Consider the following 17,341-nt stretch of genomic DNA (forward strand, 5'->3'; position numbering starts at 1 on the left):
AGAATTTTATACAAATATCCATAACTTGCTGAACAGTTGTAATTACTTAATAATAATTACATAAGCATTTAGCAAAATAGAAGCCTCAGGGAGAGTGGATTATTTGCATTTTAGAGTTGAATGGCGTATTATAGCATAGCATATTGTGCAATGGGACAATGCTTTTTAAATATTATTGTATGTATTTGCTCAGTAAAAATAAGAGAAATATGATTGTCAGGACTAAATAAACTATAAGATAGCTAGCATCTAAACGTAGTTGCTCTGGCAAAGGGTCTATATAATGTTGTGTTTCACATTGCTGATACTTCTAAACCATTTTTATGGGCAATTTGTTTTCCTTTGTGTTGTTATTGTTCCTGCTGTATTCTTTAAAGTAATAAAGTAATTAATCTTGATATATCCTGTTTTTGTTACTGTTCTTGGCATCATCAATAATAATTCATAAAATCTGTGAAAAAAAAGCAGAAAAGGAAATATGGGCTCACACATTTTATTGATGCTGTGTCAGGCTTTCCTCCAAGTGTAGCTACAGTAGGCTACTCTGGTTTCCTTACAATATTTGTTGGCTTATTAGAAATAAAGACACAATAAGCAGTGCAGTTTAAGATTTATAAACAATGGCATAAAAACAAAAACAAAAAAGCATAAATAGGCCTCTCTTTTTAGAGTAGGCTATCTAAACTTGTTGAACGACAGGACTGAATTCATGGCCTACTGCAAGCAAGATGGCTGCCACCCAAGCCTGTGTGTAACAACACAATCAATGTGAAAAGGTATCACCTCTCACTCTCTCAATTTCTCTTTCTCTTTTTTTAGTAAACTAGTCCCTGGGCCACATTTAATTCTAAGTGCTAGTGCTCCGTCCTTGGATTTGATCCAACCAGGTCATAAAGCATGCCCAATGAAATACCAAATAATTCAAATAAGATAGTGTGCCTATGCATTCTTAGCCATTGGCTTGTCAGTATTGCTAGGTAATAGTGCCAAGATGAATTATGTTTAGTATAAATTATGAGGAGAACTTGTTTGCGTTCTGGAATATACAGTATGTCTGACAAACTCTAGTAAGCCTAACACTAAGAAACTCTTCCTTGTCAAGACTTGCTCAATGAAAAATTATATCCATGACTGATATCTACTTATATGTGCACAAATATCAGCCAATGCATTAATGTATTACCATGAAGCCTCATTCAACCACCTTTTTAAACTAGTCTTTTAAACCAGTGGTTTTCGACTGGTTTTGCTTTAGGATCCAGATTTTTACATTGGACATCAAGTACTGATTATCAAGACATACGCTGAATTGGGAAATTGATTATTTTGTAATGTATTTTGCTTGCTTTGATATTTTGCTGTGATGTGTTCAGATCATGTTGCTTTCTTTTGGAAAAACACAACAGGCTTGTCTTTATAGTTTGTACGTTTGAATTCTAAATGTCTCTTTTTGATTCGGCTGGTATCATGCTTTTGGCAGCCAATAATTCACTGCACAAAATAGATCCCTGCACAAAATGCATTGTGGTTGGCACAAACCCTATTCCTCACATGTCTTAGTCTCCATGACATCATTCATTCCTTTATCAAGAATTCAGTGCTAAAAGTAAACCATTTTGTCTCTTAGAATTGCTTAGCAGTTCCTGTGGGAACCCTGGCGTCCCGCCCAAAGGCATCTTGTATGGGACGCGTTTCAATGTAGGAGACAAGATCCGCTACAGCTGTGTAACCGGCTATGTGTTAGACGGCCATCCACAACTTACCTGCATAACCAACACAGGCAATGCGGCCGTTTGGGACTTCCCAGTCCCCATCTGCAGAGGTAAGCACCAGATTTTTAAACAGTTTTACATGTGATGTGCATGACCAAAACTCTGCAAGTGTGTGTGTTTATGCATGTGTCTCTTTGATCTGTTCTAGTGTCCTTGTGTTTATTTGCTTGGTGTTTTATGCCTGAGCAGAGTGAATGTGTGTATGTTTGTTTGTGTAGATGTACATGCATTTGAGAATATATTGTATGAAAGAGTGGCTATAGCTGCCTGGATTTAATAGTTTGCTTAGATAAGAAATGGTACAATAATTAGAGATTGCTCAGAACATTGGAAACACATCACATGTTTGCTCTTGTTTTGCTCTTCCCAGGTCTTATATTTCTGTTTTATTTTCTATCCTCATATCTTATTCTCCCATTCTTTAATTTAGAACATACTGGTTCTTTCGCAGACTATTGTAGCTACATTATTATGATTTTGACTCTTTTAATCAGGTTTAGAGCTCACTGTAAGATGTTTCCAGCTCTGGCAATAGTTGGTGAATTTAGTGCAAATTTTCAAACATTCTGTTATCATTTACTCACCCTCATGTTGCTCCAAACTTGAATTACTTTCTATTTGCTGTGGAACACAAAAGGAGATGTTAGACAGTGGGGCAGATTCACTTAGAATGACTAACTGCACTCGTTTAGTGCCCGATTCACTAAAGGAATTATGCAGATCAGGCAATGCCACCAACGGCAAAGCCAAATTGCACACAAAACTTTTATCTTACGGTACAATACTGAGCACAATATAGACGAGGATGCCACTGAACACTGTATTTGACCCTCCATGCTGGGACTAAAGAGCATCACTTTGATCCAGACAACTGCATCTTTTCTTAAACATGCAGAACGTGTACTTGGACAACACACATCTGGATACATACCAGGTTATATTCAACATATACTCTTCAACATCATTTGATGAGTAATTTAATAATTACTGCTGAATTTACCATTTTCAACATTTTCACAAGGCACACAGGGTAGACACAATAGACTGAGTTATTAGTTTAGTTATAACACTTTTCTTCCCACAACTAAAATACATATATATATATATATATATATATATATATATATATATATATATATATATATATATATATATATACACACACACACACACACACACACTGCTATTCAAAAGTTTGGGGTCACTTGACTGAAATGTTTTAAATTATGTTAAAAACTGTAACAAAGTCTTTAGTTCGGGCAATGGAGGAGTCAGGAGACAACGAAGCAAGTTCAAGGTCAGTTCTTTATTTATCACTTCCTTTCTTCAGAACAACGGTAATCGTTGTTATAAATAAAGGTAAACACATATACGTTTAACACACTCTGGCTGCTGTATTCTCCAGACTCTGTCTCTCTGATGCTGTGGCGAAGCTCTTAAGTCCTCCGCCATCACTATAAGGAGAGACAAGTGTTAGGGATCATTGTGAACCAGGTGGGCGAGCCTTACCACTATCTCTCTCCTGCAGACCGACACATGAACACAAAAACGTTTGATCTGAAGGTGTATGCTTCAATTTTGTACATTATTTTTGTAGAAAAAAAATAATTGACTAAATTATAAATATAATTAAAAACTGCAAAAAAATGTAATTACAATACAAAAATGTTATTAAAAAAAAGTTTTTGAAATGGATGACTTGGACCGAATAATAAAGAAAAGCATCCCAGTGTGATAGTTGGTTAGGAAAATGCCAAGATTACATGTCTGCAAAGTCTAGGCAAACTTTGACTACTTTGAAGATGCTAAAATATAACATAGTTTTGATTTATTTTGGATTTTTATAGTCACAAAATAATTCCCAGTTCCATTTCTATTACATTTTACTATAATTCTAGAATGTGACATTTTTTAAAATAAATAAATAACGATTAAGTAAGTGACCCTAAACTTTTGACCGGTAGTGTATATATATATATATAAGTTTTTACACAAATTTGGGCCCCAAACTCCTCCTATGCTCAATCACTATTCCACACTGATGTTTCTTGCTGTAGAGATGACGCGGGGTGTTTTTGTTGCAAATATATCAAGATTTATAGTCCCATGTTCAGACCAATTATAATGTGCATTTGCCATGACCATTCTTAAATAAGAATCTCTCCAAAGACAGCCTGTGCTGGTTTCTGCTCCAGCGTGTTTAATAGAAAGGGGAAAATGACAGTGTCTGGATCATGCTTGCTTTGGTTGGATACAAATTGCAAAGCCAACTGTGCTTGAATAGCAAATAGCCTGAGGTACTAAAATGTGGAGCCTCAACCTGGCCCAGAAAGCAGCGGGGTATAGAGAATCAGACTGCTGTATTTGACACACTTATCATCTGGCACTTTCTTAAAGGGATAGTTCACCCAAAAACTTAAATTCCATCATAATTCACATGATGTACTTTCTTCCGTGGAACACAAAAGAGATGTTAGGCAGAGTGTTAGACTCAGTCACCATTCACTTTCATTTCAATGTTTTTTTTGTTTTTGTTTTTTGTGAATGGTGAGTGAGACTAACATTCTGCCTAACAAGTTTTTTTGTTTGTTTTTTGTTTTCATGGAAGAAAGAAATTAATACAGGCTTTGAATAATATAACCAACATCACTTTCTTCGTGAGCCTTTATGAATTATTAAATCCAGATTTGGTCTGATTATTAAATATCTAATTGAAAAAGTGGAATGTCATAGCTATTGTTCGGTGCTTTTGAGGTTTTATGATATGTGAAAGTTTTTTGATATTAAATAACATTTTTAGCCAGTTTTGAAGTGCATGTTTGGTTTTGCGTCCATATTAATGCATTTATATTGCATATTTACAATGCATATATATATTTTATTATGAAAACTGCAGTTTGTAGGTTATGTCTTGGTGTACTAGATCTGCTTAACACTGCTGCTTCTGCAGAGCAAGTAAAAATATTTGCTACTGCTAGACATAGTCATAGTCATGAACAAACATGCACAGATCCCCAACAATGCAGTCGGGCTGCGTGACACAAAACGCAAATCCCCAACAAGCAAATCTATCGCCAATACTTGTGAATGCTGCTGCTGCTTCAAGAAACATGAAATAGCTATGTGAGTCTGTGTGCTGGCCAGTGCTTAACACAATTGACAGATTCACTAAGTGTTTCTCGGCTGCTGCTTGAGAGGTTTAATCTAGTGTCCTACTAAAAATGTGTACATGGACTGGATAGCCCATAAGTTTACTTAACTTGTGAATTATACTATCTATGTGTACCTGGCTAAAAGCCTAGGCTCTATTTAGCTAATGTGATGCTATGTGTGCCTCTGAGACGTTCTATGTGAAAAATAAATACTATTAACAAGCCGATGCCACGTAGGAAGCTGATAAGTTATATACAGCGGGTGAAATAAGTATTGAACACGTCAACATTTTTTTCAGTAAATATATTTCCAAAGGTGCTATTGACATGAAATTTTCACCAGATGTTGGTAACAACCCAAGTAAGTCATACATACAAAGAAACCAAAACAAATGAGCTCAGCAAATTAAGTTATGTGTAATAATGTGAAATGACACAGGGAAAAAGTATTGAACACATGAAAAAAGGGAGGTGCAAAAAGGCACGGAAAGCCAAGACAACAGCTGAAAACTATCAGTAATTATAAAGCAATCCAGCCCCTTGTCAGTGCAAATTAATATCAGCTGGTTCAGTCCCAACTGATGGCCTACAAAAAGGTCTCATTGCCAAGGTGTTTTACAAGACACATCTCATGATGGGTAAAAGCAAAGAGCTGTCTCAAGACCTTTGCAACCTCATTTTTTCAAAACATAACGATGGTATTGGTTATAGGCGCATTTCTAAGCTTCTGATTGTTCCAATGAGCACTGTTTGGGCCATAATACGGAAGAGGAAAGACAATAATTTCACCATAAATTTGCCTTGACCAAGTGCTCCTCGCAAGATTTCTGGCAGAGGAGTGAAAAGAATAATCAGAAGAGTTGTCCAAGAGCCAAGGACCACTTGTGGAGAGCTTCAAAATGACCTGCAATTAGCCGCCAACTCCATCGCCATGACCTGTATGCACGCTCAACACGCAAGACTCCATTGCTGAAAAAAAAGCATGTTAAAGCTCGTTTAAAGTTTGCTGCACAACATTTGGAAAAGCCAGTGAAATATTGGGAGAATATAGTGTGGTCAGATGAGAGCAAAATTTAACTGCTTGGATGCCATAATACACACCATGTTTGGAGGAGAAATGGCACTGCACATCACCCTAAAAACACCATACCAACAGTGAAGTTTGGAGGTGGGAACATCATGGTGTGGGGCTGCTTTTCAGCAAATGGTACTGGCAAACTTCACATAATTGAAGGAAGGATGAATGGGCAAATTTACTGAGACATTCTTGACAAAAATCGGCTGCCATCTACCAGGATGATGAAGATGAAACGAGGGTGGACATTTCAGCAAGACAATGATCCCAAACACACAGCCAAGGAAACTCTCAATTGGTTTTAAAGAATGCAAATAAAGCTGCTAGAATGGACCAGCCAATCACCTGACTTAAATCCCATTGAAAATCTTTGGAAAGAACTGAAGATCAAGATTCATAGAAGAGGCCCACTGAACCTTCAAGATTTGAAGACTGTTTGTGTGGAAGAATGGGCCAAAATCAAACCAGAGCAATGCATGCGACTAGTTTCTCCATACAGGAGGCGTCTTGAAGCTGTCATTACCAACAAAGGCTTTTGTACAAAGTATTAAATAAATATCAGTAAGCATGTTCAATTCTTTTTCCCAGTGTCATTTCACATTATTACACATAACTTAATTTGCTGAGCTCATTTGTTTTGGTTTCTTTGTATATATGGATTACTTGGGTTGTTACCAACATCTGGTTAAAATTTCATGTCAATAGCACCTTTGGAAATATATTTACTGAAACAATTTTGACGTGTTCAATACTTATTTCACCTGCTGTATTTATTAGGGCTGTCAATCACTTAAAATGTTTAATCGAATTAATTACATGGTGTCCCGATTAATTAATCGGGATTAATTGCATTATTTGTATACAATATACAAATATCTGCTTAGAAAGCCCCTCATAAAACAATAATTCAATATATAATGATTATACATATTTGTATCAATATATAATTATACAAATACATATACATTAAATATAAAATAAATTATATATATATATATATATATATATATATATATATTTATATAAAATAAAAAATATTCAGATAATTAAAATGCATTACATTCTTGTGACAGAAGAGTTAATCATTGATAAAACAATACAAAAAGTGGCTTTAGAATACATTCTATTGTTTACTACCATATTATTGAACATTAGCCAATCATTGACATACAGCTCACAGCAATCCATTTCACAAGTGAATTTGTCAATCAGTTCGAGATTTTTATGAGGGCTTGTTTAAGCACCCATCAATTTACTCCTGCATCAGAATTGTTTTTTATTAATTCTTACAAAACTTTTACATCTAGAGCCAAGAGTTATATTAAAACAAACAACAACAAAAAGGGAAATAAATAAACAGTTTAAATATCAAATTGTTTACATATTTCTATACACTTTACAGCTTTCATTTACTCAAATTGGAAATTGTTCTTAGGTATTGCTGAACCTCTGAATTAAAAATTAAAACTAATGGTTTTAACCACCATAGGCTACTTACATTTATGAATATTAAACTTTGCCAACAAAAGCAGAAAATGTATCAAATAATATTCCTTATGAAGAGACATGTCGTAGAAAAAAAAAAAAAAAAACTAATAAAACATTTTCAAAACAAAGTTGAAAGCTGGGAATGATATGATCTCTAACAATCTTGCAGAAATCAGACCAAAAACAAGTCGAGGAGGGACAACTCTAAAATAAATGACCACAATTACATCTCTCTACAAGAAAATAATTAGTGGGGTAGTACTTATAAATAAGTTTGATTTTATTTATGATTAAATATTTATGGGGTAATTTACAAATTTTTCACCATCTCAATCCATCCATGTCTCGGGTTCGTTGCATCATAAATATAAAATGTTTTAGGTCACTGTGTCAAGTTAAATATAGTTTAATACTCAATCTTTAAACACATCTTGAGATCCCGTAGTTCACATTTGCGCTTCAAGTGTTTTGTTCACTGCATAAACTGTGCGTTGCTCATACAGCTGAAATTTCACTTACTGCCCTCTGGAGTAAACAGGTGGTACTACAAGCTTGCATTCCAAAGGAATCTTCCTTATTATGGTCCGGGGACATTGCGATTAAATGCATTTTTTTAACTTGTTATTTTTTGTAAAATGAATCGCACTGAATTAACACGTTAAATCGACAGCCCTAATATACATATATATATATATATATATATATATATATATATATATATATATATTCACTACTGGTCAAATTTTAGGGTCACTTACTCTTTAGGGTCACTTACATTTTTTATTCATTTTAAATTTTTTTTATTTTTTCCACATTTTAGAATAATAGTAAAGTCATATAAACTATGTAAGAACAGAAATGTAACTGGGAATTATGTTGTGACTATAAAAATCCAAAATGAATCAAAACTATGTTATATTTTAGCATCTTCAATGTAGCCACCCTTTGCCTAGAATTTGCAGAAATGTACTCTTGGCATTTTCTCAACCAACTTCTTGAGGAATCACCCATGGATGCTTTTTAAACAGTAATGAAGGAGTTCCCATCTATGCCTGGCACATATTGGCTTCTTTTCCTTATTATTTGGTCAAAGTCATCCATTTCAAACAACATTTTTTAAAATACAGTTTTAGTTTTGTAATGAAATCAATTAATATGTTGGCACAATTATATTTTTGTCTACAAAACTAATTTGAAACATTAAGAATACACCTACAGATCAAAAGGTTTTTAAGATCATGAGAAACATTTCAGTCAAGTTGTGGTGTGCTTTATTAATTAAGTAAATTGGTGATTATCTATCAGATATCAGACCTCAGGCATGGTAAGATCGTGGGCTGGGTTAAAGGAGAATGTTTTACAAGTGAATTCCCTGAACCGCAGAAAAAGCTACGAGAAATACAGATTCCAATAATGTGTCCATATGGTAACCAAAAGCGCTGTTTCTTAAATAGTGTAACAGTTTATTGAGGAGATAAAGTGTAAGAGGTGAGGCTTTAAGTGCATTCAGAAGCAAATTGATGGATGGATGACTTAGAAGGCTAATGACACTGGGGTCCTGTCAGAGGTGGATTTGAATACCTGCTATTGTTGCTTTAATGGAAGAAGGCTGTAATTTACATGAGTTGAAACAACACACTATAAATGTGTACACCACAGAAATATTTATTTGAAGGACAGAAATGGAAAATGCACAGAAGAGAGAAAAGTAGGACCGTGGAGACTCATAGTTCTTTAAGGTAGAGTGTGTCATCCCTGACCTCATATAATGTGCGGCTACAATCATGTAGGAAGAAAGTGTCTAAGACTGTTTGGCAGAATGGAGGGCAATTCATGCTGACTGGTAGGACATCTGGGCACAGAGCATGGAATTCCTGAAATGTAAAACGTGAAAGTGCATCAGCTTTGTCATTATAAAGACCTGGAATGTAAGTAGCTTTAAAAATTACATTTTGAATGATGCATGTCCAACTGCGATGGCTAATAAATCAATTAATACAGGGAATAGAGGAGCAACCTTTAGTACTGCTGCCATTTTCACTGTAATGACTGTAAAAACTGTAATCCCCTTCTGACGCCTAATATTGCCCCACAGCAAGCCATTACGATCGGATAAATTTCAAATAATGTGGTTGACTGCACTTCGATCAGGAGGTTTAGAATTTCTAAAGGCCATTAATCTGCAAACCATTGATTTTCCCAAACATTCCACTGAACCCAACTGAGGGAGCTGCATCAGTGTAGAGTTGAAGAGACAATGAAGTTTCGAGCAAATCTTTATAGGAGAAGGAAATTCTGTTCCATTCTTGGAGTAAACTTGACCAAAAGCGCAGGTCTGACTGAAAGCCCTCATCCAGGACCAGTATGTCATGAAGATTTGAGACGGTTTTAGATAATTCTAGAAGTCTGGAAATGAAGGTGCACCCTTGAGGTATGATTCGCATGGCAAAATTAAAATGTCCCAGCAGGGACAACAAATCACACTTGGTTATGAATATAGCCAATTCAAAAGATATCATGATCTGAAAGATGTGACTGAGATTCTCTGTTCGAAAAGATGCTGACATAGAAATGCTATCAAGGGTAATGCCCAGGAATTCTAACGATGTAGAACTGACAGTTTTCTCTTCGGATAGAGGCACTTTTGAAAAAGTTCTTTCAATTTATTGATGCTGCAGTCGGGTTGAGAGTTTGGAAAATCTAAAAGCAAGAAATAATCTAGCAAGTGTAAAATTAAAGGAAGATTACATTTACTGAGAATAATCCAGCAAAGTGCTTCTGAAATGGTATAAAAAAAAAATGTGGGGGGCTACCGCGACAACCGAATGTTAGGCGCACGGCGAAGTACATTTTTGATTTCCACTTGATGCCAAAAAGGTGCCATTGAGATGGATGAAGGGGCATAACTTTGAAGGCATCAGTTATATCTTCTTTTGCAAGGATATGAGTGGCGTGCAGCGACCTGAGTGGACTAAGGCGATGATCCTTTTCGACGTACCTGGCGGGGCTTCGCAGCGGGCGGAGCAGATATTGTTGTGTCGGGAGGCAAAGGCACATCCCGAGGCTTTGGTGCTGAGAAAAGACTCAAAGCACTTGCCTTGCTCCGCACACCTGGCAGGGGGCGGGTTAGTAACTGAGGAGGAGGTCCTGTGTAGGTGTCCTTTGGACTCGTCAGAACCGGCCGGCCGGAGGACAGCAGTCGTGGGTCTGGAGGCGAGGGGTCCGCATCCGGTGTGCCGGGACAGCCGATGTTTGGCAACGGGTTGCCGTGAGAATTGCATTTGCTGGCCAGATGACCCAGGGAACGAGGAAGTAGCTCTTTTATTGAGTGTGTGGGCAAAGGTAATAAAGGAAAATTAGGATTCTCCTCCCGGCCCTCCACCGGGGTATGGAGTGGTCTACTTACCAGCTCTAGAGCAAACATCTCGTTCCCTGGGTCGTCCGTCTTAGGAGAGCTTTCTGCGGGGCACTCGAAGCTGGGGCTTTCCTGGACCACTAAGGTGGCCATCACCTTCCCGAGTACCCACGCTGTGACCTTCGTGGCCCAGAGGTCGAGATCGGCGAGCTCTTTTAGAGAAATTAAACTCTTTTAGTGAGAAAAAATGGCTCTTTCAAAAGCACTGTCGAAACGCCTAGGGGCAAAGCTGCACTGGTGTACAGAAAAGGAGAAAGCCGCTGATATGTGCTGTAAATGCTCTGCAGAGGTGATCGCACAACCGCTCAGCTCCGAAGAAAAAATCTGAATGGATATATGCACGATTCCCTTCTTTTATACCCGTATGTCCGGGGGAGGGACATACTGTCTGCCAATTTCTCATAGAGGTAACCGAGTCCTTCAATAAAGACCCCTAGTGTCGCTTCATTCGACGCATTGTCGAGTGAGCGACAGATGGGGAACTGCATTTTAGATTGTGTCTGCCTGTTCCCCTTTTATGAGCAAAGTAGATGTCAGGTTTTTACATAAAAATAGCTCTGAAATGATTTTGCCCAGCAATTTACATGTACCATTAATTTTAGATTAAGGGGGAAAATCCATTTTAAACCTTAAGTCAGTGGACCTTTAGAAATACTACTGCAAATGTCAATGTTATGCTAAAATTCTGTAATGTATGCATCTCTGAATGCAGGTGTGGAGATATTGGTGATAAGTGGTGATCCAACATGTTAAAAAATGTAACCTGTATTTAATGTATGTTGCATAGTTTTGTTCATGGTTTTCAAAAAGTGCATGTATCAAGTGACATTATTTTTGTTGTTGATGTCAACAACAAAAGATACAGTTAGTCCCCCCCTCCCCCATTTAAACATTTTATGAGTCTATTTATTTATATGAGCCCATTGTATTACTATCAAGTTTATGTCCTAATATCAATCATCATTCAAACAGAACAAACAGTTTATTACACAGAAGGCAAACTTTGTTTATAATATGTCCATAAGTCTTAGAGGTCCAGTCTGGGTATCTCAATGTAGTTGTAGTAATGTAGTATTTTGTTATGAAAAACTTTATTAACCTTTAGCTACAACTGCAAAAGTTGAGTTCCAATAGATTCCACCTAATATATTATTAACTATAAATGTTTTGTTAAAATGCCACTGTTACTGTTACTATTGTATATTTGTGATTAATGGTAGTAAGGGTGTAGATGTGAAGTTTGAAAAACCTTTATCTTGGCACATAAACAGTGTTGTCTCAGGGCTGTCTAATTGTTTTAAAGGTTTGACTTCCGCCATTGCTCTTTTAAACTAGTAAATTCTCAGTTCTCAAATGAGTTGCATCAGTTTTGTGGTTTGTGACGCAATATCAAGGGAAGCTCATTTTAAATGCGTGCGTTCCAGAGATACTGAAGGTTAGAGCAGATGAGGTCATTGGTGCAAGTGGTTCTGTGATGACTCGCGCCACACATTGGTGCGAAAACCAGGCTTCAATTGCATCATGTTTTCAGATGAGAAGCATATTTAGCATGTATGAATTGCAGAATGTGAGATGAATATAATTAAATTTGCCTCGGCAGGCCGAAACTTTGCTTGGGCCGTGGAAAATTTTAAAGGAGGAACAATTCTGGCATTGTCATTTCCCTGCTGTCCGCGACCCATCAGTTGAGAAACACTGCTCTAGGCAAATAGTATGGATAATTTAACTAAATTCACTCCAAGTCCTGTAAAAAAAAGAACCACATATTCATCGGGTTGGTATTAGGGAATTGACTGATAAAATACATATAAATAAAATGTTTTAAGCTTCATTTTGAAGGAATGTTCTAACATTTTCTCAAAATTGCTTGTGTTTGCACATCTCTGTACTCTGTTGCCGTTGGCACAGTGTGTATCTTGTGGTGCCCAAGGTGTGAAATAGGCATGATAACACTGCAGCAAAGGTAGCCAAGCTGAGGTGCATGCCATGAAATGTTATTTAGCCAGGGTTACTCTAAGCCCAGGCATTAACAATCAGTAGTGTCAATGCCCAAACACATGCTGCACAACACTGTGGGACTTTCTGTGGGGTTTTACTCATTAAAATAATCTAATTTAAGAGTGAGCGAACATTAGAGAATTTCCTGGGCATTTTCTGTTTTTCTTTGAAACCAAGCAGCTGCCTCGAAGAAAACAAATCTCTAAACTCAGTCCATAAAATCAATGCTGCTTTTTGAAACAAGAAACAAACCATTTTGTGTCTGAACATCTTCCAGGAAAGCTCTCTGCATGTTTTATGAAAATATTGAGTGTACTAATTTGGTCCAGTAAATTTTTGCTGCTCGTAAATGTGTTTGGGCTCAGTCTTCTGTAGAAGTCAAGGACGACAAACTGATAAACTTGAATTAAAATGTGCCATCATGCCATGGCTGAGGGAATGTCCAGTAGATCTGTTTATCAGGCAGCTGTAAAATGGCTGAATTCTGGATTTTCTCAGCTGGCACTTTGAATTAGCTGAATAGTGTTACTGTACTTCTTAACATTGCATGCCTTTTCTGTAAACAAGTTCCAAAATCACAGCTGGAAAGTAGTGCCTTTAAAGGTCAAGGGTAGGGTGAGGGGAAAATCAAATAAAGTCACTTTCTTTAAAGACCCCATGACATCAAAACTAGGGTTTTGTACATTTTGGTCCATTTTGCTAGCATCTTTATTTTAGTTTACTCAAAATATACTTTAATCCGATATACACATTTAAAATGTACAGTTTTTCTCTTCTTGTAAAATCATGGTTTGAAATGTATTGATTTTTAAAAATTATATATATATATATGTATATATATATATATATATATATATATATATATATATATATATATATATATATATATATCAAGAACTTTAGCTTCTGTATCATGTATATATATATATATATATATATATATATATATATATATATATATATACATGATACAGAAGCTAAAGTTCTTTGATGTGTCCTGCCCAAACTTCCTATTTCAATAGGAAATATGACAACACAGGAAGGAAAACTGTGCTTGTCAAATGATTTATGGGGATCTTTAAAATTTGAATGGTTGCACTATAATGCAAGTCAGGTAATTAACCAACTCTGTCATGTTGATAATGAATACTAGTACGTATTTAAGGCTTCCAATGATCTTTACTCTTTACCACTCGAAGTACTTATGCTCTAAACCGATCCTACTTAGTAAGGCCGAGTTTAGAATAGCTGAAATTATGCTTTGTCAGATGGAATTCCTCAAGGAGCATTAGAAGGCTGATAATTTGAAGCGGAGGCTATGAGCCTTAATGACTGGCTTTTGATGTGACCGACTTTAATTTTGACAGGGCTTTTTTTATTAAAGAGTTTAGACTCACTATGAGCTGCAGCAATCATGCCTCTCTTCCCTCTTCCTGTCTGGCTTTGACAACCGTAGGGACCACCTGCTTAAAGAAGTAAATCCCTGATCAATCCCACACCACTTTGAGGAGGCCTGCTGAAATTGGAGCTGACATCCGCACCCTTCTTAAATGCAATGTTCTTGCCAGCAACTGCACATTTTATGCTGCAACTTGATTGGTTTAGTGGATCTATCTCTAAGTGTGCAATTTAAGCCCATGAAGACCCTGTCATGTCCCCCCCCCCCCCACACACACACACACATTTTTTGTTTTGTTATAACAACAATCTGTTGAAGGGTAGAGAGACAGATCAATTTTATTGCATATTTCAGTGAGTGTGATTAAGGTATCCTGCTTAACATCTCCTTTGTGTCCTGGACATAGATATCCTGTTCTGGACCTGTAGCTCAAGCATGCTTCTTTAAAAGGTAATGAAAGGAAATGCAGATGCAGGACATTGTTGGCTAAAGGGTATTTGGCTCCTGCACTCCTGTTGTGTTGGAAGTCTATTTAATCTGTTGCAGTTTTTTTACAGTATGGCCACTGCCGTTGCCACATTTTGTAGCCCCTTGACACCCACTTTTAGATGCTAATGCAATCTAAATGCACAGCTATGTCTTTCCAAGCTCAGGGTGTGATCTGATTAATGCACTTTAAGGCCCTGTATTAAATTTCCCTGAATGCTTGATCCCCTTCATCAAATATTTGGAGAATACAAATGGGTAGTTGGCATGAAACACTTTTTGGAAAATGTACATGTCCTGTGGTGCTTTGTTTTCCATCTGAAACAATTTTAAACATTGATTTGTTCATTCTTTTATCACTATTATGCATGCGTCTTTTATGACCACATATAAATAAAGAATCTACATGGAATATTTGTAATTAAAAAATTTATTTGCCACACTGCAGGATCATTTAAAAAGACAAAAAGGTGATTAAAAATGATGAACATTAAAATAAATTGTGGTCAGTTACAGCACTGAGAATATAGTTATATAAATGTTAATTAGAAATTTTGACGTTGATGATAAAGACAGACATGATAAGCATCTACCATAATTAGTTACAAGTACTAGTTTTAGTGCAAATCATTATTGGTAAATGTATTTATTTTAATGCTGCCATTGTTTGATTGTGCATCCTTAGTAATAATTAAACTGGTTGGTATTTCTTTTATACAAAATCAAAAGCTCTAATTCACATGGAAGTAAGGTGCCACACATTTAGATGCTATCTGTATTCCATTACCTGATTTATGCTGTGGCTTTTAAAGATCTTTCCGCAGTCTGTAGGACAGTATGTTATTCCCCTGAAATCAATTCCTACAATTAACTGTCACTTAGGTGATGGACGGTCACCATTCATCACATGTTTCTTGCACCTGAGTACAGAGCACACACTGAAAAACCATCTGAACTAATTATGGAGTGCAGCAATGACCATATTGGATGATCTCAGATAGGAGTCTTGCCAGCACAGTGAGGTTAATCCCTGCCTTCGAGTAGAATGTCGCAGTGGGCTCTCTCAAAGGTTAAAAAATCCAGCTGATACCTAGATAATTTGTAGTTCCTACTGTGCAGATCCAGCATTGAAGTAGGTTCTAACTCAAGTTTCACCACGTCCAACATAGAAAATTTCAAAAGTTAGATTTTTGTTTGAGATCTTTGTCACGCCATTGGTTTGAGACAGAAGCTGATGGGTTGGACTGCTAAACAAAGATAGCAATGTTTTGAAAGCACCACGGAGTCTTATAACGTTGGCCCAAAAATTATTTGGACCCTTAAAGCCCTTTCAATTTGATGTGAACGCTCAGAGTCTGTGTACAGTCAAATGCGAACCTGTCGAATATACTCCATATAACTGTGCGTGCATACACAGGTGGTTGATACATGCATGTCACAACTGCTATGAAACACCAGACTATTTCTGTTCAGGAGTTTAGACCCATAAAATTTTCTTAATATTCCTTCAGACTGGAGTTATGCAAATGCAGGTATCTCCAGACCTCCTCACCAACATGCTCTTGACTTGCACATCCAGTGCTGTGCAACCTTCATCTCATGATGAACCTTCATCTCATGATTTCATCTTCTTCTAGTGCTTTTTTGTGGCAGCAATGGCACAAATGTGAGTGTTGCCACCTTGTGGACTAACTAATTATCAAAAATAATTGCAGGCGCATGTGCATTCTGCGCATTCAAAGACGTGCAGTTAGAAAAATCAGTCTGCGCTTGTTCAGTGCATGAGCACTCTGCTGATGACGAGATTTGCATCACACATCCTGGAAAAATTATGCTAGACCTTTCCTCTAACTTTTCCTTTAGCACATTTTTTATTAGCTTTAGTGGGTGTATGAAGTCAGTTCCCCTTAAGTTAGCAGTCCTAGCAGAGTTACAAAATTGTAGTTCAACACATTAATTATGGATACTGTATGTACCACTAAGTTTCACAACCAGAAATGTCACACATTTTATATGAATTTATCTTAGGGTGCTTTCACACTGGCAGTTTAGCTCGAAACAGAGCATGGTTTGCATGAAAAATTGGTAATGTGAAACCTGTGATGCGGACCGGGGTGTGCACTGCGGTACCTAACCCGAGACTACATGTAGGAGGTGGTCTGAGTTTGGGTGCAATGGAACTGTAGCATCATTAGCATGAATGTGAAAGCAACTCGGGTGCGCACTCATTCAGGAAGTAAACCGCGCATGCGTTTTAGGCGATGACGACATAGTTTCGACAATACACGAGGATCCACACATTCCTGAAAGTTCCAAAAAAGTAATGATACCACAATGACATACAAGTACAATCAACACTATAAATACTGTCTATCTGTCTGTCTGTTTATCTATCTATACATCTTATAAATACTGTATAGAAATACTATTATATAGGGTGTAATAGAGATGACAGTGGCAATAACTTACCCTTGGACACAAGCATGAGTAAGCATGCAGTGCAAGCAAAGATGCAAACAAATTCCTTGCAATCAGCTGATTCCTCAAAAAACTCAG

The 17,341-nt window shown here is 36.8% G+C and overlaps 1 protein-coding gene across 1 annotated transcript in view; it reads left to right on the top strand.

The window, feature by feature from the left end:
* Window positions 1–17,341, top strand: part of LOC127619812 (CUB and sushi domain-containing protein 3-like) — a 639,489-nt gene that overhangs the window by 211,868 nt on the left and 410,280 nt on the right. Inside the window, exon 4 of the mRNA XM_052092811.1 lies at window positions 1,628–1,822. Within this exon, the coding sequence (XP_051948771.1) occupies window positions 1,628–1,822 (195 nt within the window). The remainder of the gene's footprint in view (window positions 1–1,627; window positions 1,823–17,341) is intronic.

Source organism: Xyrauchen texanus, chromosome 26 (assembly GCF_025860055.1).
Source record: "Xyrauchen texanus isolate HMW12.3.18 chromosome 26, RBS_HiC_50CHRs, whole genome shotgun sequence".
Classification (NCBI taxonomy): Eukaryota; Metazoa; Chordata; class Actinopteri; order Cypriniformes; family Catostomidae; genus Xyrauchen; species Xyrauchen texanus.